Below are 26494 nucleotides of genomic sequence, written 5' to 3' on the forward strand. Positions count from 1 at the left end.
CTTTAATTCCCAGGGGCAGCTTCCCTGTTTCAAGGCGGGAGGTGAGGGATTGTGCCCAGGAGCGGGCTCCTGCTCTACAGGGCTGCCGTGGGGAGGGAGGGGGCAGCGCCATGAACGGTCCTGCCGGCTGGCGCTCTGCATTTGGGCCAGAAAACTTGCCTTTGGTGGAGACCCCTTCAGGGCCTTATCTCAGGAGTGATCAGGACCCACAGCTCCGGCACGTGGGGGGCTGCCGAGCTCTGCGTGCTGTGGGGCTCTGCCCATGCAGCCCAGGGCTGTTCGTGTTTGCGCCCTGTGGATCGGCGCCCAGCCTCCGCTGCCTTCGTAGGAACGGCTTTCCGTGGAAATTCCCCTTTGTGTGGAGCGTGGTTTGGGGGCTGCAGCTGAAAAAGCACCAAGTTAGGGCGCAAGATCCCTGCTCGCTCACGTGCAGTTGTTGTCCGTGGTGAGCGCCGAGCTCGGCCGCAGCGTGCGTGTGGCTGGCTCCTGGCGTGGCTGTGGTGGGCACGTCTTCAACATCCTCAAAAACGGCCCCAAAGCACCCAGCTCAGCACACATCCGTGGGATGGGACTGCTGGGGAGGTACCCCCGGCTCAGAAGGAAATGGTTTTTTGACGTTAACTTTGTAAGGAGCTGCCTCTAAGTGTCAGCTCATTGTAATTGTGGAGCTCGTATTGAAATCCCAAGCAGCCACCAGGCGTTGCAGGGGCACGGGGACCAGCCGCTTGGGGAGCGTCACCTTGTCTCGTGGAAAAAGCAGCGCGGAGAAGGCACGGGCAAGGAGCGGGCGCAGCGGCGTGATGCCGGGGCGAGGGCTGCTGCTCCTCCTGGGGCTGCTCCCTCGCTGCGGTGCCGTGTCCCAGCTGCACCGGGGCTCTCCATGCCCCGGCAGGGTCCGGGGCCGTTTGCTGGGGGTGCCCGGGCTGCATGCGGCTCGTCCTCCCTCCCTCCGAGCAGGAGGCACATGGCCACGCATGCGGCGAGCTGCTCGCCGCCTCGCTTCCTGCTCCGTCCAGGAAGCCAGAGCAGAGGAATTTCTCGCGTCTGCCGATGCATGTAAATATATATAATTTTTTTTAAAGGCAGAGCAGCTTTCCTGTGACTTCAGCAGGAGCCAGCCTGTGCCTCCGAGCGCCGTGCCGTGTGGCTGGGCTGGATGAGCAGCCCCAGCACGCGGCTCCCTGCTGCGTGCGGGCGCTCCTCGGGCTCCGTCCCTCCGCACCTGGCCGCCCGTGGGAGCTTTCCTGGCAGCGCAGCCCACGCCGTGCCCGTCTCCTCTCCGTGAGTCACCTTCATCTGTTCCAACACGCTTCTGGTCCCTGGCAGCGGCCCGGCCCGGCGCTCGTCTGCGGGGCTGCTCGGGCGCTGCGCGAGGGACGCGGGTGCTTCCCTGCACCGCAGCCGGCCGAGCTTTAGGTTGGGCCATCCGATACTGCTCCTGCCTCAACAGTGGTTGTAGAAATGCGTTTATCGGGGTGGAGGAAGCGAAGGCCTTTTCTGCACGTTGCAGTTCCTGGCGCTACTCTTAGCGATTAATAGGCTTAGAGAAAACTCTGTTCCATCTGTTTTTTTTTCTGCCGCAGCGCGGGCTGAGCTGCTGCTCATGGGTTGCGCTGGCACGGCTGCCCGCGGGCCTGTCGGAACTGGGATGGGGACAGCAGGCTTTTTTAAAAGCAAAAAGGAGGGGGGAGCTTTTCGGGTGCCGGGAACTCTTTTGGGCTGGATTAGTCCCCGGGTCTGATTTGCAGCGCGGCAGGTTGGTGACGGGCCAGAAGAGCTCGGTGGTGTCGCTATGGGGCAGAACCTTGAAGGTTGCTGGCAGGGGTCTTTAACCGTCGGGCAGGTACTGAACGCCGGCTGGGGCTTGCCAAGGCCTTGGCTGTTTGCTTTCTGTTGAATGATTCACGTAGCGTGCTTTCAAAAACAAAGCAGAACCCCGAAGGTACCGGAAGAAATCGGTGTCGCGGGGCCCTGGTCGGTGCGCGGCGCTGGCCCGGTGCCGGCACGCGGTGCGGGGAGCGTGCCGGCGGTCAGCCGGGCTCTCCTCCTCAGCTCGAAAATCCCTTATAGGGAAAATGGAGCAAACCCAGAAGGAGCTTCTGGGGATGCGGCGACAGAAATAGCAAGTGTTCTGCTTGGGAACTCGCCGGCGAGCGCGAGATGTGTCTGCGCGCAGCCTGCAGGGCTTTCCCCCCCTCCCCACTCCTCGCGTCCTGTTGTTCTGTGTGGACCATGGGATTTCTCTCTCGAAATCAGTCCCGGGGGCTGAAGGCGCCCCTGTTCCCCCCCCTGCCGTGGGGCGTGCGGGGGCTCGGGCAGCCCCGGTGCCGACGGGAAGCACGCAGGCTGCCGCCGCCGTTGTGTGCGCGTTCCCAGCAGCCGTCGGCTTCTCCCCGAGCCGGCGAGCAGCGCGCCAATTTGGTAAGCTTCCCTGCACCTGTCTGCCGCGCTTTGCAGCCTCGGCGTCACAACGCCGTTCGTCATTCAGCCGGGACAATCTTGTGTGCGGGGCTCCCGGCGGGGAGGGGACGGGGCGGCCACGCTCGGGGCTCGTCCCCCGCTCGCCCATGGGCTTCCCGTGTGAAACGGGACGGGAAAACGACCCCTGCCAGGGCCCCGCGGAGCGAGCAGGGGGGTGTGAACGTGGGTGAGGAGCAGCAGCTCCTGCAGAGCTGCTTGGGCCCGGTGACGGTGCCTGCCTCTGGGTGGTGGCTCTGCCAATGCTTAAACGTGGGCTGGGGGCTGATCTGGCGCAGGGGGGTGGCACGAGGGTGGCTCGCACCCAGGCGGCCCCGGCCGTGTGGTTCTCACCCAGGGTTTCTGTGCTGGGGAGGTGCCCCACGGGATGCCCTCCTTGCAAGGACCCCCTCAGCCTGAACGTGCCATGAGGCCGGCGTGTGGCTTGTCTTCCCCAAGCAGCATCGGGGGGGGCGATGGGAAACCCAACGGAGGAGATTCCGACATTTTTCCGTGTTTAGTACGCCTGTCCCAAAGCACAGCAACACGACGTTTGCACTTCTCTTCTGACAGCGAAGCGGTGATGCAGTTCGGGGCTTTAAATGAATGGTGTTCAGCGGAGGTAACGCAGAAGGCAAAGCCCAGACCCTGAGTCCCCTGCGCCTTCGCAGAAGCGCAGGTATTCCCATAAGCCGTTTCAGAACTCGTTAAATAAGAGCTTAACGTTCAGTAGCACAGGCTGGCATGCCTTGGGTAGTCGTAACGTTATTAATTAGAACGGTATTTTTGTGTGGAAATCGTGATATGAAACACGCTTGTGGAGCTTGCTGTTGGTTCTCGCTTCGCTGTGCTCGGAGCTGATCTTCAGCTCTTGGCGTGTCTGCAAATGCTGGGGGCCCGATAGTTGATATTTCGGTAAAATTTTAACGCTCTCTGTAAGATAAGGAACCTCTCCCTTCCTAGCTTGTTCCAGATAAGGGAAGGAATAGCATTCGGCTGGCTGCCCCGCTAGGAGGAAATGGGTGAAGGAGAAATATTGCCATTTTCCTGGCTGCGCTGGCGGCTGGGCTCTGGAACTTGGAGGCTGGGGCAGCTTCGCAGCCCTGGGAGTCAGGGCGCTGCGGTGACGCTTGGAGCAGGGGCAGGGGCAGCAGCTGCGCCCTGAAGTCCCTTGGGGACGTTGCGGTGGGGCGGGGGAGCCTCACCGTGTTGGAGGTTTAAGGTCGTGGTGTGGAGCTGCGGCCGCGGGCTCAGCGTGCCCGTGCGAGGGCCGAGGGAGGCTCTCACCCCGTGGGCATTCAGCCGGGCCCGTCCCATAACACGTGAATCGCTCCAGCTGGCAGCTGGGCCTGGGGAGAAGCCGTGCAGGTGACGGAGGAGCCGCGGGCATTACCAGCTGCAGGGCGGGTGGCCCGGCGCCCCGATGGCTCGCGGACCGCGGTGGCCCCGGCGCAGAGCTGAGCAGAAGCCTTCAGCTTTGGTCCCCCACCAGCAGCGGGGTGCAGCCGAGGTCACCCGGGGCCGTCACCGCAGGGAGCACGGGCTCATTGGTTTCTGGTGGGGCCCAGAGCGCGTCCCTGGGTCGTGCCGCCGGAGGAGGAAACGCGGGGTGTAACAGCCCGCTGATGCTATCTGCCCTCCGGGCCACGCAGGGGTTCCTGTTGTGCTCAGCCCCGGGGAGCTGGGAGGTGCTGCTCTGCCTGGGCTCCTGCAGCCGTGCCATGGAGCTGGGGGCCCCTGGCTCCTTCCTCGAAAGCCACCCAAAACCCCAGCGTTGTCCGTGCCCCCGGTGCAGGCAGCTGGGCGCTGGGCGCTGGAAACTGGTATCGGGGGTGTGCTGCTGTCCGGCCCGGGGGGCGTTGTCTCTCACGGGGTAAAATCAGCCCTGTGGCTTGCCGTTAGTGCGCGGGGGCACTGACGGAGGCTGTAGGATAGGCCAGGCTCTGACGTGTTGAGCCAGAGGCCCTCATTTCACTGCCAGAACAAAACCGAAAAGGCAAGCTCCCCAGCCCCCAAGAAGAGGCGAGCGGTGCTCTTCTCCCTGCTCGCGTTTTGGCTCAGCAGGACCGAGAGCGCGAAGCTTCCCCCGGCGCTGCCCGAAGTTTAACGTGCGGGATCAAGGGGCTGCATCTGTGCGGTCTGGTGATAAAAAGCCCCCCCTGAGCCCGCTCCCTGCTCCGGCTGCTGCAGCGGAGCCGCCGTCGAGCGCGGGGCTGCAGCCAGGAGCCGCCTGGGGCGAGGGCTCCCGTGCTCCTTCGGCTCTTGCCGTGGAAGGCAGGGGCCGTGCCCGGGCGAGGGAGGTTTGCGGCCGCCTGCATCGCTGCGTCGTCAGCAATGCGCCCGGTGCCTTGCTGAGCTGGGGTGGCCGTGGGTAAGGCAGTGCCCGGCACCAAAGGGCACAGACGTTTCTGGAGCCGGTGGTGTCAGACTTGCGGGGGGAGATAGAGATCTGCTCGCAGCCAGCTCGGCGCGGAGGAGGCTTTGCACGAGAGCTCTTACTTGTACGTGGCTTTCTCGATCCGGGTTAGGGGGGAGGAAGGAGGAAGGGGAGGCTCAGCACCGCGCTCGGCTTGCTGCTCGCAACACAGCTCGCTTCCAGGGCGCCCTGGCGGCGGCGGGGCTGCGCCGAGCGGCTGCAGCAGGGAGCTCAGGGAGCTCCTCCGGCCCCCGGGGGGCTCGGGGGGAGGCTGGCTGTGTGGGAGAGGCACGCGGTGCCGGCAGAGCGTGGGGGCTGCAAAATAAATCCCCCAAACACCAGCTCTGGAGCCCAGCAGGGTGGTACGGGGGCAGAGGAGGCCGCTGGTCCCGCTGGCTGGGAGGAGGAGGCAGCCCCGTGGAGGCCGGGAGAAAATGGCTGCGCCGCATCCTCCTCGTGCTGGGCAGTGTTAGGGTGTGAGGACAGCCCCTGGGTGCCAAACACACAAAACGTTTTTGTACCCGGCCCCTGGGGGTGCTCGGCCGGGCGCTCCCCCCCACGCCGCGCGGAGGCGGTGCCGGGGAGAAGGCCGCGGCGAGAGGATGTAGCAAACACAATCTTGGGAAAGATGAAAAAAAAAAAAACACCGAGTGGGTGGCGATGAGAAGGAAGAGGAGGAGACAACCCAGACGATGAAGGAAAACAGGATCCTCTGCGAGAGATGGGAACGCTGGAAAGGAGCCAGGAAGGAAGCCTGAGAAAATGGAGAGAGAAGCAGGCCGGCCAGCGCTGCGCCGAGCGTGTCAGCAGGTATTCCTGGCACTCGGCTGCACGCAACTGCGAGGGGAAAACTGGTGACGTGCGTGGAGTAATTGGAAGATGTTTGTTTGAGTCGAGCCGTAATTGCCGCTTAAAAACTGACGTTTTGTGAGCGGAGGTTTCGTGCGGGCTGCTGGCTTGTCCGGGGGGGCGGTGGGAGCTGACCTGGCAGTGCAGGTGGCTGTGCTCAGAGGGAGCTCCGTGCTCAGCGACTTGTATTCGCCTGTGCTTTCTGCTGAAGAAGCCTTCTCTTCCCTCCCTGCCAAAAAAGAAGGGAAAATAAAACAAACCTGTGTGGGAGCCGTGCTCAGCAGCGCGGGCAGGAAAGCCCCAGCCCCGTGTCCCTGCCGCCATCCGGCCCCCAGTGCCGCTGGGCACGGCTGGGGGCGAGCAGCAGCTCTTGCTCGGGCACCGCAGCACCTAGGTTGGTTAAAAACAAACCAAACCAAAACAGACGGGTGGCAGGTTAAAAACAGGCGGGCGGCAGCGCCGTGGCTGCCAGCAGAAGGAGATGCAGGGCGGTCGTGGCCACGTTGCTCAGCACCGCAGGGACGGGGCCGCCTGGGGGTTCTGGAGGTGCCGCCGGTTGTCTGCAGGCGAGGGCTGGGTGCAGGAATCGCTGCCGCCGGCAGCCCCGTCCTGACCCAAAGACTCGGCCCCACGTTAAGCGAGGGGGCAAAGCGGGCCCTGCTCTGCTGCAGCGCGGCTCTAGCCGAGGAGGTGTTTAAAAAACGGCTCGTTCAAGACACCTGTTTGCAGTGCCGTGATTTCTTTTTATAGCCTCGCTTCTTGCGGCGTTTAAGCCAAACGGAGGTGCTTAATGAAGGCAGGAATGCTCTCTTCGTAGACACACACACACACAAAAAAAAAGGAAATGAAGCAAAACTGCTTTGAAAATGTCGCGGTGTGCTCGCAGCGACCCACCTGTGACCGACGGACACGGAACGGCTCGCGGCCTCTTCCTAGAAGCTGAACCAGCGGCGCTGCTGCTGCTGCTGCTGGGCCGCTCGGCGAGGTGGGGCCCGGGCAACCTCGAGGGGGTGCTGCAGGGGTCCCCTGCTCTGGGGTCGGGCTGCCGTGGGTGCTGGCTCGTGGGTACCAGCCCGAAAAGCTTGTGGGGCACCCTTCTGCTTGTGAGAAGCTCGAATGAGCCTCGGTGCCTGGTGAGGCGTCCCTGGAGCGTGCCGAGGCCTCGGGCAGGCTGCGCTGCCTTCGCTCCTCTGGCACCTCGTGCCTGCAGTCGGGGATGATGAAGTTCTGAGTTTTGGAAACTGCTGGCTAGTGTAGGAGATGGACAAATTTGCAGCTTGGGGATATCGCTGCGTTGCCCACGGTCCGGAGGGGTTTTGGCCCCCCTCTGGGAGGGCACGGAGATGGCTCTGGAGAAGGCCCCGCCAGTCCCTGAGTTGTCGGCGTCTTCTGAAGGTGAAAATGCAACGGGGTTTTGCTTCTGCTTTGAAACCGCAGAAGGAAGGGGTGCCACAAACCTGCCTTCTTTCCAACACAAAGGCTGAGGAGGTCGGCACGTGTGGGAGGAGGACACGAAACCCTCCCGGAGACCCCAGCCCCGCGGCCGGCCCGAGCTGCAGTGGGGCCGCCGCTGAGCCTGGGCGGCCTGGCAGCGGTGCTGGCTGCTGCGAGCTGGAATCTGTCTTCTGCTTAAAATAGAAGATTGAAGCATTCCTGGTGTAGTAACTGAAAAAAATAATCTAAAGTTACCAATAGTTTTGTTTTGAAATTACTCAGCGTGACGCGTGTAACTTTCTTTCTCGGGGAATTCACAACAGCTCGCGATGCACCTCCTGTGGTTGCTGCACCGCGAGTGGTTGCCTGTTGTTCACATGCGTGCACAGTGCCCGTCCGTCTGCTCCGATGCGGGAAGGCTTCTGGAATCTGCTCGTTTGAACGCTGTAAGGATATCTTTATAATAAAGCTGTTGAAATATTTACTCGGTAGCAGACAAACGTGTGACGTGGGAGCGTCCGAAGCAGCCCCTGGGCTGCAGGTATTTTTATGGAATCAACTCTCCTTAAAAAACAAACAAACAGAAAAAAACCACGGAAACTCTTTGACTGAAATCAGGGCCTGTTGGTGGTTGTGTATTGCCTTAAATTATTTAAGGCGTAACGATGGCAAGGAAATAAAGGTGGATGGTTGAGGGCTGTGATCTACCCAGTTAATCCCCATCCCCTCCGAGGAAGCCGTGCAGCGTGCGAAGCTTTCCCTCCCGCTACACTCACTGCTGGGCAGCTCCCAGGCCTCCGCGGTCATCCTCCCTCGTCCCAAAACCTGACCGTGTGCTTGGCGTCAGCAGGGCTCCAAGTGTTTGAGTTCCTGGCCCAGCGTCCCGGCGCCCTGGCAGCCTCCCGTGGGCACCCTGCGGTCGTGCGGTGCCGGGGCGCTCCCGGGGGCACCGCTCTCCTTTCTCTCCCTCTGCAGACCCTGCAGCCTCGTCCCTTCTGCTCCCTTCCCGGTGGCGGTGCTGTGATGCCGGGGGATCCGGAAGGCTGTGCCGGGCTGGCGGAGCCCTTTCACTGAGCTCTGCTTTTCGTCTCCGTCCCCACCTCGGGCTTTCCAGGCGGCGCTGCGCAGCCTGGGGCAGCAGCTGGGGGCTGTGCGCTCGCACCTGCCCTCGGCTGCCCGGCTCAAAGAGCTTCGAAATTAAAAGTTTGGAGGGCATGCGTTAATTGGAGTACCGCTTTGGAGCCGGAGGAAGTCAGGTGGGAAAGCAAGCGGTCGCTCGTCGTGCCTGGTCCAGGAAAATGTGCTCGTGGAGGGCACCCCGCACACGAGGAGCCAGCACGGCGTTAATCTGGCCCGCGGCTGCTTTACGACCAGGCTCCGGGATAACTTCTACAAACTGTGCTGTTCGTCTCTGTCTGTCCAAGGACTGCGCTCCTGATCCCGTTTTTATGCATTTAATGTGCCGGCAGCTTTTTTTAACTGCCTCCACCTGGAAACAACCAGGGAGTGCTTCGGTGGAGGTAAAAACGCTGCTTTATTTCGGTGGGAGGCGGGGGATCTCTCGGTAAATAACGCCAGCAGCCCCAGAGCCCCGCAGCTGAGAGGCATTGTTCCTCGCACCCTAATAAAAGTGGAAAGCAGGCAGGGGGTGGGGCGGCAGCGCGGGCTGCGAGGCAGGGATCAAAAGGACAAACAGAAGCAGAAGGCGGCGGAGGGAGGCACAAAGAGCCGCAGCTGAGCGCGGCGGCGGGCAGAGCGCGGCGATTAGGGGAGGCCGAGGAACAATAGCACCGACGTGGCACGGCCACAAAGGCGCCACGGCCCCGCCGTGTGTCCCCATCTCGGCCGGAGCTGCCCCCTGCCAGAGGTCCCCGGTGGCCGTTCCCTCCTGGCCTGTGGCGCGGCAACGTGCTCCCCGGCTCGGGTTGCCCGGGGCTGGCTGGTGTCGGAGCCGGGGGCTGCTTTCGCTTCAGTCCTGCGAAGCCCGAGCGTGCTCCCCGAGCGCGGCCGCGGCTCCTCCAGCTGATGGAACCGGTTCTCACAGCCCGCGTGCAAGCCCGGCTTTGTTGGTAGAGCCTGGAGGCTTGTAGCGCGAGCGTTTGCTGTGACGATTTACGCTGGATTAGGAGCTGGGAGCAGTGTTTGGGCGGAGGCAGCGGTACGCGCCGCTGAGGCCACCCCTGTGCCGCCAGCCCCGAGCGGGGCCGCGGGCAGGTCCCACGAGGAGCAGGGTGCCTGCCATGGGGACGGTCCCCTCAGCCCCCGCTGCCTGTTGGAAGCCACTGCCGCCAAATCCAGCCTGTGACCGCTTTAAAGGTGCTGCCTGCGCGTGGGGAAGGGCTGGCTGCGCTGGGCAGGCCGCTGCAAGGCAGCTCCCGGGCCCACGAAGCCTCCGCGCTGGCCGTAGGAGTTTCTAGATTGCGAAAATAATAGCTGGGCAGGTCAGCGCGGTTGTATCCTGCTCCTCCCTCGCAGCCCGTGTTTGCTTGCCTTTGTTTGGGTCTCGTCTTGCTCCGACTTGCCCCTGCCGGTGCTGCCGGCTTGGGCTTCGCAGAGCCAACGCTTCTGTGCGAGCGGCTCTCTGCCCGCGCGCTTAATTAAAAGGAGCCCAGGCGCAGCCCGAGAAGACTTGGCTTTCCCGTCCGACGTCTCGCGTGCCGGGAGGCTTGCTGGGCCGGGGCTTGAGGGAGGAAGCTAGCGCAGCAGCGTTCAGCTGACGGAGCAGCTGAATGGCCGCTTGGGGCCCAGGGGGCGACGGGTCGGGAGGGGGAGGGAAGCCGAGATGGATGCCGAAATCTGGAATCTGCTTCTTAAATTTCCTCCCTCCCCGGCGAGGGCGAGAGCGAAGCTGAGCGCTGCGTGTTTGCCTTGGCTGCGCGTTGCCTGCCGCCTGCTCCTCCGCTGCCTGCCTGGGGCAGAGACGAAGGGCGGAGGGTTTCTCGTGGTGCGAGCGAGTACTTTTCCCTTCAGCGGCGTTTGCTTGTTTGTAGTTGAATTGCATTGAAAAAATAATCCCGCGTTATTGAAGAAGGAGTGGGCGAGCAGCTGCATCAACTGCCATGGTAACTTCAAGGGCTTCACCCGTGGCTGTCAGCGCTGGCTGCTCAGCGCTGCGCCGACTCTTAATGCAGAAGAGTTTCCAGGCCGTTTAATTATTTTGTCTCCTCCTTTTAAAACAAACCCACACAAAGCCTTCTGAGCTGCCTCTTCCCTGAGCTCCCTCTTCCTCGATGCTCCCTTTGCCGACCCAGGCACATCGGTGCGGCGGGGCCGCGTGATGCCAGCCCGGCGCCCGCGGAGCGTACGCCAGCGCGTGGCCGCATCCTGCCCACGCCGCCCGCTGCCCCTCGCTTCTCCCCGTGCTCAGGCAGTGCCAGCACCCAGCGGGGGCTTTGGCGGCCGTCAGGCTCCGGGCACTGCCCCTCATCGCGCCGCCCGCTTGGGGCGACGGCGGTGCAAACCCTGCCCTGCCGCTTTTTGTCGCGCAAGCGGGGAGAAAACGTGGGCACGCGGGCGCTTGGCTGTTACCAAAATAATGGTGAAGCGGGAGCTGGGAGAGACGGGAAGCCGGCTTGGGGCAGGGCTGCAGGACAGTTCCCGAGGCTCAGCACCTCGCGCTGCCTTGGAGCCGCCGCTGCGGCCACCCCGGGGACCCCCCGGGCAGGCAGCGGCGCGCGCATCCTGCGGGGCCTCGCACGAGGCCGGCGGCCTGTCCGCGGGCGTGCGCGCCGCTCTCGGCGCGTGGCCGCCAGAAATTCGGCGCCGCTCTCCGGGCTGGATCCCTGCTGACGCCGGCGACGCCGCGAGGCGTGGGAACGAGGCGAGGCACGCTGCGTGGCGGGGGCTGGCCCAGCGCCGCCCTACTCGCTCACCGCTTTCCGTACGAGCAGGCGCGGGTTTCTGGTAACGTCCCTCGCGGCTTCCTGCGCGGCACCACCCATCTTAGCTTCGCTCAGCATCCCAGCAGAGTTTAAAATGGTTTCATTCTGAATAATTTATCTCCCGGGGAGAGAGGGAGGGAGGGAGGGAGGCGGCGGTGAGCAGCACGGAGCCGTTGGCCAGGGCTGTGCCTGCCCTGCTGCCGGGGGGCCGCGAGCCCCCAGCCCGTCCCGCAGAGGCGGCGAGCGGCGCGTCCCCCCCCCACCCCTCCCCGTCCTCCCGCAGCTTTGTTTCTCCCAGCGTTTTCTGGCGAACAAAAGCGCCCGCGTCCCGGGGAGAGGCCAGCTTTGGGAGCCGTCCCGACCTCCTGACCCGCCTCCGCGGAGGCTCAGCCGCTCCTTTGTTTTTCGGGAGGCTTTTTCAGGGGGCTCCCCCCGCCCCCCCGGCCCCTCTGCCCCGCTGCAGGGGCGCAGGGCCGCGGTGCGGCCGCCCGGCCGGGCGCTCGTCCCCTAATGGTCGCGAGCGCAGGCGAAGAGCTTCAAAATGGAGGCGGCTCTCGCCACCTCCCCGTCCTAGCGCGTGGGCCCGCGCTGCCCTACTTCTCGTGGGGATCAGGCAGCTCTTTTTGAAGCTGTACAAAGACATTTGGATGCGTTAGTTTACATGGAATTAATCTCCAGATTCCAAACATGCTTTCAAGCTGGTTTGGCCTTGTTTTGCTGCGAAAGGGGGCCAGCTCCACGTTGTAGGCAGTAACTGTTGTAAGTGAGAGCTGGGCTGGAACGGTGAGAGACTAGCACAGGCACCACATTCAATCCATTAAAAGGAATTTTTGGCTCGCAGACAAAACAAATTGAAAAATCTCATTCTTTGTGTACCACATCAGCGGTGACAGAAAAACAGAGTGAGGCTGCGGGGCGATCCTTCTAGTAACTGCAAGAACCCGTCGGAAGGGCTTCGAGCCGCGGTTCCTTCACAGGAAAATAAGAAAGAATTAAACGTGCCAAAAACGATGGCTTGGAAAAGCTGGGGCGAGGGCAGCGCTTGAAAAAAACGGCGCTTCTGAGGTCAGCAGGAGCTGGGCCGCGGGGGAGGCGCCCCTGCAACAAGTGGGTCCCAAATGCCCGTCCCTCCGCCCGTCGCCCCAGCCCGGCCTCCCCGGGGAGCCGGGGCGCTCCCGGCGCTTTCGGGCAGCCGTCATGCTGCGGGAGGGGGCGGTTGTCTGGGGGTGGGGAGCGCCGCATTCAGAAGTGGGTGAAATGGAAGCGAGCCAGAGCCCTGCACATTTCTAAGGAGCGGCAAACACTGATTTCTTTGAGAAGAGGTCGGTGCGTTTACTTGCGAGCGCAGCCCTGGTAGGAGTGTGCTAGGAAATGGAAACTGCTCCGCTAGGCAGGTTTTTTCATCGTTTAACCAGGTAAAGATACACAGAGATGCTTATTTTGGGAGGTGGTGGAATGTTTCTGTAATAATTTCAGCAAATTTTGGTTCACGGAGAGCATCTGTAAGAGTAGCACACCCACAGCTTCATGTAATATGTTCTGTTTGTTAAAAAAAAAGAAAAAGAAAAAAGCTTTCCCTTGAATTGGCAGTGGTTTAACCCAGAAGAATCTATCCTGTGTTTATTTTTCCTCCCTGCTCGGGATCTGAAACCTGCCAGGTTCCCGCTGCTCGTCTCGCTGACGGACGCGAGGCGTTCCTGCCCGCTCGCAGACCGCGTATGGTGGAGGAAAACGATGGGAAAACGATGGGAAAAGGAACCGGGGCTGTTCTGAAAAAGGAAGGGTTGAAATGGATGCAGGAACAGCCCTGCAGGGCCCTCGCAGCGCACCTGGTAGCCCGCTGCACAGCTAATGACTCGCGTTAGGAAGGCTTCCCTCTGCTTTGACAATCCACCCCCCCCTTGTTGACGTGGAGCGTGTAGAAGCACGTCGGGTTTGAAACCCAATACGCAAAGCGCCGTCAGTAACCGGCTACATAACATTCCCGGGCTGCAGCTCGGCCGCCTGCAGCACGCTGCTGCTTTTACGAGCTCCTCGTGCGAGCTGGCACGGGGCGGCGGTGGAAGGGGTGAGCTGGAGTCACGAGAGCGCGGGCGGCTCCTGGAAGCGGCGCTGGGGCTGGGAGCCCGCGGCTGCTCGCTGCTTCCCGGCGGAGGCAGGCACCGGCCGTCTGCAGCCTGGGCTGGCGGCACGCCGCCGGCACCAGCCGGGTGGTTTTGCACCGGCGCGCGGGGAGGTCGCCCGGTCGGTCCTCGGAGGGGCTTTGGGCACGTGAAGCCCCGCGAGGCACCCCGAGGCGTCAGCTGGTGAGCGTTTGGCTGGTTGCCCGTGGGCAGGCAGGAACCGGGTTTGTCCTCAACGGCTAAGCAACGGCAAGAAGCCCCGAAGGTGTGCCTCGCCGCACGCAGAAGCGTGATTTTCCTGTAAACAAGGCTCGTTGCAAAAAATGCCTGCTTTCAGATGAACGGCGAGGAAACCCAGAAGCCAGGCAGCCAGGAAAAGTTTTGGCTTTTCCAAACGGCAAATCGCTCTGCCGGTTTAAAACGAATAAAAAATACATTCAGGTCAGCAGCGGTGCTGGACTGGAGCGCGGCCCGTTTGCTACGTCTACGTGATGAAAAAGCCACCAAAATAGAAAATTTCCTCATTGCTCGCAGGGCGGGCAGGAGCCGAGCACACGCGGCGCGTTGCTCAGAGCGGTTGCAGCGCTGGAACAGGAAGTCTCCCTCCCCCTCCCCGCCTCGTGGACAAGCCGTCTGCAGAGCCGATCAAAAGGATGTAAAACTTGTTTACAAGATGTATGCAAAATATATTTGGGAAGGAGCGTACGGGCTTCCCGGGCCGGGATGCGCACGAGGGATGCGTGGCGGTTGCAGTCTGAGGGTGCAGAGCCCGTGTCCCCCCCCCCCGTTGCCGTAAGGCCGGGGGGCGAGGCAGGAGGTGCCTTCCTCCGCCGGGTCGCACCCGGTGAGCTGCCTGGAAGTCGCCGAGGAGGGACCCACGGGGCTGCTGCAGCCCCCGGGGCTGCGTCTGGCCACGCGTTCGTAATAGCAGTCCTGATAGGCAGCGGTGGGATCGTGCGTTTGGCGTTGGAGACGCGCACGGTGTCCTTCAGTCCTTCGGAGCCTGGAGTGAAAAGGCAAAAGGTATCCGTGGGTGGATGATGGATCGGTGGGAGACCAGCGCGTGCCCGCCTGCTCGGAAGCAGGGCTGCGCTGCTTATGGGGTTGCGTTCCTTCACCCTTCAGCCTCGCTCACCTTCCTCGGCGTCCGTAAAAGCAGCGCTTCCTTACCTCACAGGGAGTCTTAAGGCTTAATCCATTGTTTGTAAAGCTCTTTAAGATCCTTGTTTGGAAGCACTAGAGTCTGGAGGATTAAAAACAATTTATTTTTGTGTATCTTGTATAATGTGCACCTCAAAGACTTGCCAGAGAAGAGGAGTTGCCAGAGATGGCAGGTTTGTAAGGTAACCAGGAGGGAGGAAGCGGCTGGGAAGAACAAAGGAGGCGAAAGCAGAGAGCTGCTTCCCCACGGCGGAGCCTTCCTCGGCCGCGAGCGGGGCGAGTTTCCAGCCCCGGAGGAAGGGGCTGGATGTCGTCGTGCCATCTTCCTCTTAATCCCATTTAAGGACCCATCTGGTCGGTGCTGCTGCCTGGTTGTGAAGGGCAGCACGCAGATTATCTCCGCGGTGCTTGTGCCCTTTGATCACACGGACCACGATCGCTCGTTTTCGTCCACCCTGTTCTGTCCGCTCTCCCCTGCCCGTGTGCTCGCAGGGCCGAACTTCGGGGCAGGATGCGCGTGCAGAACTGGAGAACGATCTCATGAACCGTGGCTTCACCGGGAGCTGGTGCCATGGCCACGCCAGAAGCCAAGAGCCCAAGAGCTGTTTGCTCGGCCACTCGTGGTCGCAGTCTGCAGAGCACCTCCACCCTGCAGTCCGACCTCGTCCCCGGTGGGGGCAGCGTCATGGGGGCACCCCGGGGGCCTCCCACTGCGTCCCCTAGGAAGTGACCACGGGTGCCGGCGACGTGACGAGCATCAAGGCAGCGGTCTCCACGTGATGTCAAAGCATGCTCAGGACCCTCGGCGGCTGGTTTTTGTGGGTGGCTGGACGGGATGCAGGCTTTACATCTGCTGTGGTTGGTTTGCACCAGCAGAAGGTGAAAGAAGACAACGTGGGGAGCCCTGTCGCCTGTTGGGCTGGTGGCTGAGGTGGTTGCAGCAAATCCTTTCGGCCTTGGAAATGATTGATTTTATTAGTTTGAATTATTTCCTATTTTCGCTGTTCTTACTTCAAGTATCTCCCTTAAGGCTGCGTAAGACTTCGTAAGACTCTCCAAGGTGCCCGCCGCAGGACCCCGCGGTTCGCTCGCCGCAGGACTTGCGGGGTGCAGCCCTGCTTGCCCCGGGCCCGTCACCCAGCTGCTGCTCCTGGGGGCCCTTTGTGCCACTTGAGCCCCGGAAGGATCGATCCCCTCCGAGTGGATTTCTCCTTCTGTTCTGCCTGATCCCATGACCGTTAAGCAGTTTAAAAATAAAGATTATTTTCAGCCTCTTGCACCCTCAGAAGCGAAGCCCGGTGTCTTTGAACAGGCACCAGGTTTCCTCCGGCGGGGCAGGGAAATGGTTTCACGCACGGCAAGAACTTTCCCTTCCCGGCGTGCCACCTGCCCTGCCCCGAGCCCGCCTGTCCCCGCGGCCACCTGCAGCCCCCCCGGGGCAGGGCGGCCACCCGCGCCATCAGCCCGGGGTGCTGGGGATCAGCGCCCGGCTCCGCACGTACCCAGGGGGTGGGATTTGAGCAGTTCAAGAAAATGTTCCGTTTGTCGGGGTTAATCCCAGGCGCGTGCAAAGCCCTGCCCGATCTCTGCCTGCCCAGCGGGGCTTTCACGAAGCCGCTGCCGGCAGCAGGAGCAGCCAGCGGGTCCCCGAGCTTTTGCTGGAGTCAGATTTACTCGGACGGTGCAAAGCTGGGGTGCAGAGCTGCTCGGCGCCTCTTGCAGGGGGCAGATCACCGGGGTTGCTATAGAAAGGGCTGGAGATGACTTCGGGAGCCTTCCTCCCTCCCAGCTTTTTGAAAAGCAGCGAGGGCAGAAGAGGGAATCCCTTCGGCACGACGAAAGCCCGCTCTCAGAGCTGGGCAGATGCCCCCAGGAGCGGTGCCCGCACCACGTTCCCGCAGCCCGGGGTACGTGTACCTGCTGTCGGGGTGCAGCCGGACCCGCGGGCTCGTGCCTGGCTGCTTGCAGGGACTGCGCCCTTGCGGACCCCCCCCATGGGCAGGGGTGGCTGCGGGGGGCTGCGGGGCGCAGGGACGGAGAGCTTGGACCTGGGCACGGCTCCCGGCCCCGCACGGGCTCTTTTTGGTGCCTCGCTCCACCGGGACGAGCAGGCGCGCTGTGAGGCTGGCACGTGAAGGGGTAAATTACGGAGAGTTCGAAGCCTCTGCTCAGCGCGTGGTGTTAATTAGAGCCTTACAGCACCCGTCTGAACCTAGCGGTTGTTACAGCGGGGGCAGGAGGACGAGCGGCGTCCCGGTGCCACCTGAGCAGCCGGCGCCTGCCGTGCGGCGCCACCGTCCTCGGGCTCCATCCAGCCTCTGGTTACCCCGGCCTCGGGCAGCCCTGTGCGCTCCCGGGGGCCCTGCGCCTTCCGCAGGGGCTGCTGGAAGCTCCCCACGTCCCCGCACTGCTCCCTGCTTCGGGGACGATCCCGGGGTGAGCAGGGCGGTGTGACGGCTCAGGCACCGCCGCTTGCTGCCGGAGGTGCTGAGCTCGTCTCGTAGGGTCCTGGCGGAGCCCTCGGTGCGCGGGGCTGATCGGAGAGGGGCTCTTCCCCTCGGAAAATGTATTCCAGCTCCAGCCTGTAATGTGGCGAGAGGGGGAGCGAGCGAAGGGAACAACAGCATTAGCGGATGTAGAAGTAGCTGGAATGAGAAGCTTTTGTGCCATTAATAACAGCTCTGGCTGGCAGCCAAGGCTCGGAGTGTGGGATTAGCCTGAACAATCAAGGCTGCAGGATCAAAACAAGGAGGCAGGAACAGCGAGGTCACGCTGCTGCCATCTGCGCTGCCGCAGTGGTGGGAGGGAGCGGAAGAGGGGGCTGCGCTGGAGGAGCGCGGCCGCCAGCGCCCCGAGCCGGCCCTCGCCCCGGCCGCCCCGCTCCGCTCAGGGCCACCCCGTGCCCGACGGCGGCTCCTGGGGGAACAGCTCCCCAAAAAACCCAAGCATTTTCCCCCCGCCCCCCCGGGGGCTTGGTGGCGCTCCTCTTCACCCAGACCTCGTTCCAGCTCGGGGATCTGGCCGACTCCTGTGGCCCTTTGTTTTTGGCGATTGTCTTCCCGCGACAAAGCCCGTGGCCTGCCTCGAAAGGAGTGTCACCGGGTGTCACCGGGTGTCACCGCTCTGCGGGCTCTGACTGGCATCTGCTGACCCGGAGGGGGGGGGACACGGCCGGGGCTGGGCTCTGGGCTCGCCGGGGGCAGCAGCACTGCGGCTGGAAGCGCCCTTTGGAGAGGAGCGACCCGGGGCTGCTTCTGAGGCGCATGGAGGCAAAGCTCGTCCTGTTTCGCCCTGGAGCCGACCAGATTTCCCTGAAATACCTTCCGAGAGCGTCAGAAAGCAAAACGATCGGAGCCGCGCACGCGGCTTCTTGTCTCCCCTTCCCTCTGACCTAGTAAATCTTAGCTGTCCTGCGAATGTAAATACAAAGGCTGAATGCAGCGGGAGCAGAGCGGCGTCCCACAAACAGCCTCCCAGCTCTTGCTAAAAATATCGCGGTGCGGTGCAGTAACTCCCAGGCATTCTTTTGTCTGGCTGCTTTTGAATTCCCTAATTGAAGTTGGTTGGAGGGCAGCGCACCAGTTTCCTGAATAGCTTCGATGTTGATTGTGAGCTAAAAAACAAGAGCAAAATTGTTTTTCCTTTGTGCGGCGGCACTCTTGTTTACCCCCCCCCTTTCTAATCTCTGTCTTTTTACTTACAATTTTATTTTGCGAGACAAGTGCATGAAGCACATCTGCGGGGCCGGGAGACGTGGGCAGGAGGACGCCGTTTTCCACCCCTGGCCCCACGTGCGCCGCGGGGCTGGAGAGCGGCTCCGGCTGCGACGTCCGGGCTGGCGCGGAGATGCGGTGCAAATGGAGCTTAACGTAGTAGGAAGCGTTAATAATGGCTCCTAATTGCCTACTAATAACTAAATCTGTGGGATTTGGCAGCGGCTGGGTTGTAGTTTTCTCCTGCAATCTGTCTGTTCCCTCCAGAAAGAACAAAGTTGGTTTGCGGCGGGGCATCTGCGCCGCGCCGCAGCCAGGGGGGACCTCCAGCCCCGCGCAGGGCACGCGAGCGGCGTCGGGGGGCGAAAGCCGCGCCGTGCTCCGGCACCCTGAGGTCTAAAAGAGGAAGAAGAACGCGGCCGGGCTGTTCTCCTTTCCAAACATGTATTTTATTTATTTTTTTCATTTGAACTTGGAAATAGAGAAGCCCGGGCTTGCTCCAAGCCCTCGGCTGAGCACGGCTGCCCCGGAAGGCGCGCTGCGGGCTGGCGGCGGCCGCGTGCGCGGGGGCCGAACGCAGACAGGTCCCGGAGCTCGCGGGGAGGGAGGGAGGGAGGGAGGAAGCGGCTGCGACCCGGCCTTGCGATAAGTCCCGGCCGGCGCAGGCAGCTCCCCGGCGCGTATCTGCTGGGGGAAACGTGATAAACCGCCAGCGCTCAGAGCTCCTCTGCGGCTGGCAAGCGCGCCGATGTCGCTTTCATTCCAGCCTCCGTAAATTCAAGGTCTTGAAATTGCGATGGGGATGGTGGTGGTGGTGGTGGGGACGGGAGGGGGAAGGTGCTTTCAGCTGCTGCTGCTCCGGGAGCCAGGGCTTTATCCGGCTCTCCGTAGCGGGAGATATTTCCTAGCTGCTCAGCAGCAGCAGCGGAAAAACAAGCACAAATTTTTCTGTCTTCAGGGATAACTGCAGTGAAGCGTGCGGGGGGGGGGGGGGGCGCGGCGCTCGCTGGTACCGAAATACCTCCCCATCCCCCACGCACGTCACCGGGCCCCGGCACGGCCCCAGCGCGCGGTGCGGTGCCGGCACGGGGACGGGCACCCGGGCACCGCCGGCAGCCCCTGGCCACAGACATCAGCGCCTTCCTTAAAAATGGAGAATCTCAAAAAATATAATAATAATAAAAAAAAAAAGATAAAGAAAATATGGCACACGGGTATGAGCTGGCAGCCTGCGCGCTGGGTTTTCTGGCTCCCGCTCCGTCACAGTGCAAAAACAGGGAAATGTTCCCGGAGGAGCCTGCGGCACGCGCGGCAGCGCAGGGAGCTGCACCCCGCTGCTCCGGGCACCGGCTGGCACCTCGCGTCCTGCCCCTTCCTGCAGCCCCCGGTGGGTGCTGTGGGTGAGAAACCCGCGTGGTCGGAGCCTTTCCTCCTCTCCAAAGCCACGTCTCGGGCCTGAGCTCGGTGCCCGGCCGGTGACGGTGGGGGTGCTCCGGAGCCGGGGCCAGGTCGCGGTGCCTCCATCGCGCGCCCGCTGCTGGGTCAGGTTTGTCCTGCTCGTGGCCCAGCACCTCGCGCTGCCATCGTCACGGGGGCGTTGCGGGGCTGCCGCCGGGAATGAGGCGGGCTGCGGGGTTATCTGCCGTGCAGGAATGGCAGGAATTTCATGGGGGAGAGGCGAGCTTCTCCCTTCCCGGTGCAGGGAAAGCACATCTCGGTGGGTTACACCGAACCAAGGGCTTCGTGTATGCCGGCGGCTCCCTGGCCGGGGAGTCTGCGTGTGAAGTTTCCACCTGACCAAAACGTTTTCGCTCTGACTGTGAACCTTAGAGGGGAGAGCGTTGGAATGGAAAAGTTGACGCAGCCTTATCTGCGGCGCAGCGACGGTGCTGGGGAGGAATCTGAGCCCTGGCTTATGTCAGGCTTGAAGCTTTCCCCTTTCTTTCCAGCAAACTGCATTCCGTTGCCTTGGAGCCTCCCTTCACCGGGGGCGCATCCTTCGGGGAGCGTGGCTTGGTCAAGAGGAGAAGTCCGGCTGCGTTTCCAGGCGGCGCTGAGTTCCCCGATGGCCGCCCCTGGGAGCTCCGTGCAGCAGCCGCGGGTCCTTCGAGGGCTCCTTCCCCGGGGCGGCAGCATCGCCCTCCCAGGAGGCAGCCGCGGCCCCTCTCGAGGCGTTAGCCCTCGCCTTTGGCAGGCGATTATTCTTGCGGGAGACGTTCAGGTCACCCGCTCCCCTCGTGCAATAAGTGACACTGCCGCGAGCGACTGCTGCTCGGCGCAGCCGGGGGTCGCCTTACCGGCACTGGGTGCCCTGCGGGCGCGCGCCGATGGTCTTTGGAACTTCCTGCCGGCTCTGCTGCCGGCGCTCCGTTAGCAGGAAAAAAACCCGACGACGCTGGAACTCGATCTGCCAGATGTGCTCGGAGCCCCTCACGCGCGATCTTCCCTCTGCCGCGGGCCGTAGGTGCGGTGCTGGGGCGGCCCCGTCCGCGGGGCGAGGTGGGCGCCGCGCGTCCCGCTCCGCTTGGCGCCGTGACCCCGCAAAGCGACCCGCGGCGGCGGCTGCGGGGTCACGCTGACATTGGCACGGTCCCCGCGCCCGGCCGGGGGCCTGGCTGCAGGCAGGAGCTGGAGCAGGAGCAGGAGCAGGAGCAGGAGCAGGAGCAGGAGCAGAAGCAGAAACAGGACAGAAGGGGAGGGGAGGACGGAGCCGGGCGCGCTTCGAGCCGCGGTAAGCGTTGCGCTCGGGGCCGCGCGCGGTGGTGCCTGCAGGCGGCCGGCCGCGTCCACCGCCGGTCTCGTTCTCCGGCGAGACGCTGCCAACGCCAGAGCCAGCGGCTGCAGTTAATCGCTGCGTAGCCATCGCTCCCTGGTTTTCATTTGTCGTAAGGCGGGACGCATCTGCGGATGGATTTTGAAATTATCTGAGCTGAGGATCAAATGTTGTTTTTTGCTCTTTGGCACCGAGCGTTTTGCTCCCTGTCTGTGTGCAGCGGTGCAGAGCTGCGTGTGGAGTCCGTCTGCAGCTAACGTTACAATTTCCTTCCTGCCACTAGCTACTGTTCTCTGTGCTCAGGCCTTTCTGGAAGCCTCCGTTAGGGCTAAATATTCCCTGCTTGGTTTTGTGCTAAAGGGATGTTTTTCTCTGAAGGTTGGGAAGAAACATTTTCCTTTTCACTTTGGGTAGATAAAGGAATATCATCACCTGCTTAACAAAACAAACCAGACCAGCGTTTCAGCAGCTGAGCCTGCTGCAGTGTTGGCCTGTGCGTGTGGCTCACCGAGAAGGCATTTCCCCGCGTTCAGAAGCGTTTGCTGCTGTGACAGGTTGCGGGTTTGGGGTTGCGGGTTTGGGGTTGCGGGTTCCTGCTCGGGACGTGCCCCTGAGCTCCTGCTGGGGCCGGGACCCGCTGGGGCCATCGGCCGGATCCTGCACGGCCTCACCTGGTCCTCGCCCGGCCCCTGGCCGCGCGCAGACGGGGCCGGGGCCCGCACACGCTGGTGAGCGCGGATCTTCGCTTGTTCAGATGGAAATTTACTATTTTCGAATGGCTTTGATTATCATACGGAAGAATTGTTTACTGACTGTACATATGCTGTGCTGTCTCGATGCCGTGCCTTGCTAAGAATAGAAACCAAAGCATTACTCTGCGTGTCCTGCAGCTGCGGTTGCTGAAGATCTGACTTGCCCAAACGTTTTGTGCCTTCGTGGCTGAGCAGGCGACGGAGCTGCGGCTCCGAACTGCCTCCTCTCTGCTCACACCGCTCATCAGCATCGCCTCCGGAAGGGCTACGGGTGGTGTGCGCAGGCTGGGGCGGCAAAAAAATAAACTTTTCGTAACCTTCCTCTGTTTTTATGACTCCCTGGACTTGCAGATCTCCAGCGTTATCTCTGGGCCCTCGCAAGGCCACCTCCACCCTGGTGTTCTCACCGCTCCGTTTAATTCTGAGAGCCTCCCGGAGCAGCCTTGAAACCCCGTCGCCGCTGCGCCGTCTCCGTGAAGTGGACGGGGCCGTGGTACATCTGCCAGCTGCCATCTTAGGGCCGTGCCATCGCATTTCCTTGCAGGAGGCTCAACCTCACGAGGCAGATTAGGACTGAGAAAAATCCGGGTTCCATTAGAAACCCTCGGAAATGAGCTCCCAAGTTGTTCGAAGGTAAATCAATAACGCATAGAGCCTCCCCGGCTGGCCTGAGCCAACGGCTCATTTAACCGCTTCTTTTTAAAGCCCTCTCCGGATCATTCCCGTTGAGGCTGACCGACATCTCGCTCTGGGTCGGTACCGCCTTCACCGGCAGCGTTGGCTCCCCGGTGTTCCCAGAACTCTGATTCCCCCAGCCCCCCCTGTGGGTGGCGTCGCACCCCCACTGCCGCCGTGCTGCGCGCAGCGGTGCCGGTGCCGCCCGATGGAGGAGGCAGCGGCACCCGGTGCTGCGCATGGCCCGGGAGGGCCGGGCTGCAAACGATGCCTTTTCTGTGCCGCTTTGGGGTGATTCCATGAACTTCTGCACTAGATAACTGCCTCGTGCCACGTGGGGCCCGCGGTTTGGTTCTGTAGTAAGTGCCGTCAGACAAAGTCTGTCGGCCCTCGGAAACTCAGCCCTACCTAGCGGCCCTTGCACTGGTTAACGTCTCTTACGTGGGGTAAGGCTTGGCTTGACGTAGGGCCGTGGTCTTACAACATCTGCGACCTCCCCCCATCGATATTACCGTCTGATTTTTCTCTTTAGCCCTGGTAAGGAGGAGATGGAGCTGCTAGAACATAATCTATTTTGATTACTAAAAATCTTCGCGCTGCTAATTTAGTCAGCTCGTACGTTACAAATGTAGGTTCTGTGTGTTCAAACTGTTCTTGTTTTTTTCTTTACTTAATAAGTTCTCAAGATAGTTGCCATGGAAATAATCCTGGATTCGGAGCATACGTACAGCCCCACACGAAACCAGCCCTGTGGGAGCGGAGCCCGGCTGCCTCTCGCGGGGCTCGGCTCCTGCTCGGGAGCTTTTTTCCCGACGTGGTGCCGGTCCGGGGACAGGAACCAGCTTGCTGCTCCCGCGGCTGGTGCAGCTTCCCGCAGCTCAGAGTTTGGGGCAGAATTCTCCCGATTCAGGTAGTGCAGGAGGGCTGTTGCCCCCTCCTCACTGCTGGAGCTGCTCGGCCCCAGCATCTCCCACGGCCGTCGGTGCCGTTCCCTGTGCCGTGGTGGGGCGCGGGGCTGGAGCTGTGCAGAGCCCTTCTGCGGCCCCTCTTCGTGCCCCAGAGGGGCAAACAAACCCGCTTCCTCCGGGCCTGTGCTGGCTTTTTTCTCAACAACTTCCTTTTTGTGCAAAGGTGGTGTTTTTCACAAAGTCGTTGCGTGGTGTTTTCAGATGTTGTCCTCAGAATGGTCTTCTGCGTCTGAGCCAGATCTGGGTGCTTCTCATGGCTTAAAATAAGACCGCCTGGCCAGACCTGAGAGGTGCCCCGTTGCTCAAGCTGGAGCTGGGCTTTTCTTGCAGTCGGAGGCATGGGGCAGGTGCCAGGGTGATGTGTGGGGTGCTGACCGAGCTGGTCGGTGGACGGGCCGAGCGCAGGTCTCCGTGCGCCGGGGCTTTGCTGGGCGATGTCCTGGGGACACACCGCGTTCACACCGAGCTGCTTTCCTGGTGATGCCCACCCAAAGGAGCAGCCTGTTTGAAAGCAGGTTCCAGAAGTGGCCCCGGTAAACGGAGTTCTGTGGTGAGCAGGGCAAGAGGCGAGCTGGAGCCTCGGGAGCCTCGCCGAGCGGCTTTCTTGTGTGCTGGGTGGAAAAGTTTTAGGGGTAGCAGCTTGCGAGGCTCTGAGCTGGGCATGGCGCGGGGCCGTGCAGGGCGGGGACCGGCCGCATCGTGGCAAAATTTGAGATTTTTCCTTTTCTTGTCCATTTCTTTCTGGGGAGCCGAAGCGAGCCTCCTCCTTTTCCCCTCACGGCGCACGGCGTCGAGTAGCGCTGGCTGTGGGACGCAGCAGGCAGCCACGTGCAGGGCGCAGGGCACGCCGCGGCTCGGCCGTCCCATGGCAGGGGCAGCCCCAGACGGGGGCTTCGGGGGCCGGGGCCGAGCCTTACCCGGGGTTACGGCTCCCCGCGGACCCAGAGCCCGCCGAGAGCGCACCTCCGTGTGCCAGCGAGGGGAGGGACGGAGCGGAGCAAAAATCCTGCGTCCTTTTACACTGCTCTGAGCGTATTAAATTAGCGAGCGGAGTGACAGCTGGGCAGGAGGCTGGGAACAATGAAGATAAAGTTAGCTTTCAGCGATGTGACCCTCTCCAGGCTGCGCGCCAGAAGACTATAAATAATTGATAGGAGCAACCACCCCAGCCAGCACGCTAATGTACCGAGCGGCTCACAGCGCGAGGCGCTGCAGTGCCCATTACATCACCGCTGCTCTCAGCCCGGGCTCTCCTATCAGCAATGTAATTTTACTGCTTTTAAATAATAAATTGCGCTGGGAGTTGAGACGCTCCTTCGCCCCATTCAAGCCTACCGGGGTGCGCAACTGCACAAATGAATTTTGCAGCTGGTAAAATAAATTTTTGAATCGAGCTTAAGAAAGTTGCTTGCAATCGGGGTTTCGCCCCGCGGTCTCCCCGAACGCGGGTTTGGGGCCGTCAGAGGCAGGCCTCGTCGGCCGATGACTTTTGGTCTGGTCCGGTGTCTGGAATGGTTTTGAAGCTTGACTTGGGGTCAGTGGCCGGAGTTCACTGGTAGGGCCCGGGTAAAGTTCTCCGGTGTTGCAAGTCGCAAAAATCCCCTTTGCGGCAGCACGCGAGCCGCGCGGCCCCGCGGGGTGCGAGCTTTCGCTTTCAGCGTCGGTTGTTTTCGAGCGGGGAGGAAGGCTTGCTACAACCCAACGGTTGGTGTCCTTCCCTGGAGCCTTCAGATGAGTTCTGTGGCCCCTGCTGCTCCGCGTAGCTGGGGGGAAAATCCAACCTGTGCTTTTGCTGTTCCAGGGTTGGGGTGGGGAGGGACGGGTTCCCCTGTAATTGTGGGGGTGTTTTTGCGGACTGCTGCAGCTTTTTATGCCTGTTTGTGTGGGTACCAGCGAGGCTTTCGAAAACACAACGCCAAAAAAAATCATAGAACTGCTACGGTAGAATTCGGAAGGATGAAACGCCGTCCAGAAATGGAGCGGGTTGTGGCGTCCCGTCCCCGGCAGCAGGGGACAAACGGAGAGCGCGCGGCTGGCGGCGGTGGGCTGTGCGCCGAGGATGCCGCGGGCAGCCCAGTGCTCCCAGCGTCCTGCCCCTCCGGGTGGCCTCTCCTCGGCCCCGTGCCCCCGTGGGGAAATGGGGGCAGTGGCTGGGCAGGACGGCGGTCGCAGGAGCCGTGTGCGGGCAGGACGGGTCCTTGAGCGTGGCCGTGGAGCGCGGCCGGCCTGGCTACCAGGAGAAGCTGAGTGCCGGTGGCGTCATGGGGAACGGCTGAATTTGGTGAAAGAAGACCAGGAGCAGCTTTTGTTGAAGGGTGTGATTCGAGGTAAGATGAGGAACGCATTTTGATGTGATAGGCTGCTGGCACTGAGGGCGTGCGTCTGGTTATAAAAGTTTGTCCCGTCTCTCGGTCTTGGCTTCGGAGCAGCGCTCCCCAGCAGAACGCCCTCTGCGGGCTCGGCACCGAGCAAGGGGGGTGGCTGGGAGCTGGGACCCTCTGCTGGGAGTCCGCTCACCTGCGTGTGCCCCGTGCGGGTCCCCAAATCTGTGCAGGGTTGCTGTGGGAATGGCGGTTTTCACACCTTTTAGAGCAAGACTTAGAGAATCGTTATTTCTGAATCAGGCAGTGGGCAATGTCACCGAGCTACCTAGGGGAGCGTAAGCCGCTTACGGCAGATTAAAGTGACTGACCACGTAGCTACGCAATTAGGTGGGGCGATGCTGCGATAAACCGCGAGTAACTGGCTTACCTGCCCCGTGATGTTGTTGATCTCGGGCACGTGTGCTCCAGTTTGCGCGGGGCAGGGAGGGCGTTCAGCGCTGGTTTTTCAAGGCTGGGCTCCCCGAACGGAGGGCGCCTGCTGGGTTGCGTGCGGCTTTCTGATGTGTCGCCGCCGTCCCCGGGTGCGGCGTCGTTAACTTGGACTTGCAAACTCCGGGCGTAGGAAGGCTTTCACAGGGCGGGAGCGCGTAAAATGTGTTAAATCGTTTGTTGGTGCTGCCCGGTGGCTGCGCTCAGGGACCATGGGACTGTATGTGCCTGGGGACAGCTCGGTCCCTCCCCGGCCTCTGCTGAAGCCACCAGGCGCTGCCGCTGTCCCTCCTGCAGCCCAGCTCTGGCGAGTTGCGGTGCCAGGTTTGCTTCTTCCCATCCGGAGAGCTCTGCCTCGTCGTCCCGCGGCCCAGCAGCGTCTCCTTCGCGTCTCGGAGAGGGACAGCTTAGAAAACACGTTCAAAACGCTGTGAGATTTTGGCCGGCTCCTCTTCGGAGAGGGGCACAAGCGGGCTGCT

The 26494-nt window shown here is 62.1% G+C and overlaps 2 protein-coding genes across 2 annotated transcripts in view; one reads left to right on the plus strand and one right to left on the minus strand.

Annotated features, from left to right (window-relative positions):
* ANKRD11 (ankyrin repeat domain containing 11) overlaps positions 1-26494 on the plus strand; it is a 119353-nt gene that overhangs the window by 43618 nt on the left and 49241 nt on the right.
* LOC136791817 (uncharacterized) lies at positions 5531-7373 on the minus strand. Its single transcript, XM_067004587.1, has 2 exons — positions 6617-7373; positions 5531-5951 (listed from the first exon to the last, which is right to left on the minus strand). Exons 1-2 carry the CDS (start codon positions 7371-7373, stop codon positions 5677-5679), a joined length of 1032 nt encoding a protein of 343 aa, XP_066860688.1. The 3' UTR covers positions 5531-5676.

Source organism: Anser cygnoides, chromosome 12, assembly GCF_040182565.1.
Source record: "Anser cygnoides isolate HZ-2024a breed goose chromosome 12, Taihu_goose_T2T_genome, whole genome shotgun sequence".
Classification (NCBI taxonomy): Eukaryota; Metazoa; Chordata; class Aves; order Anseriformes; family Anatidae; genus Anser; species Anser cygnoides.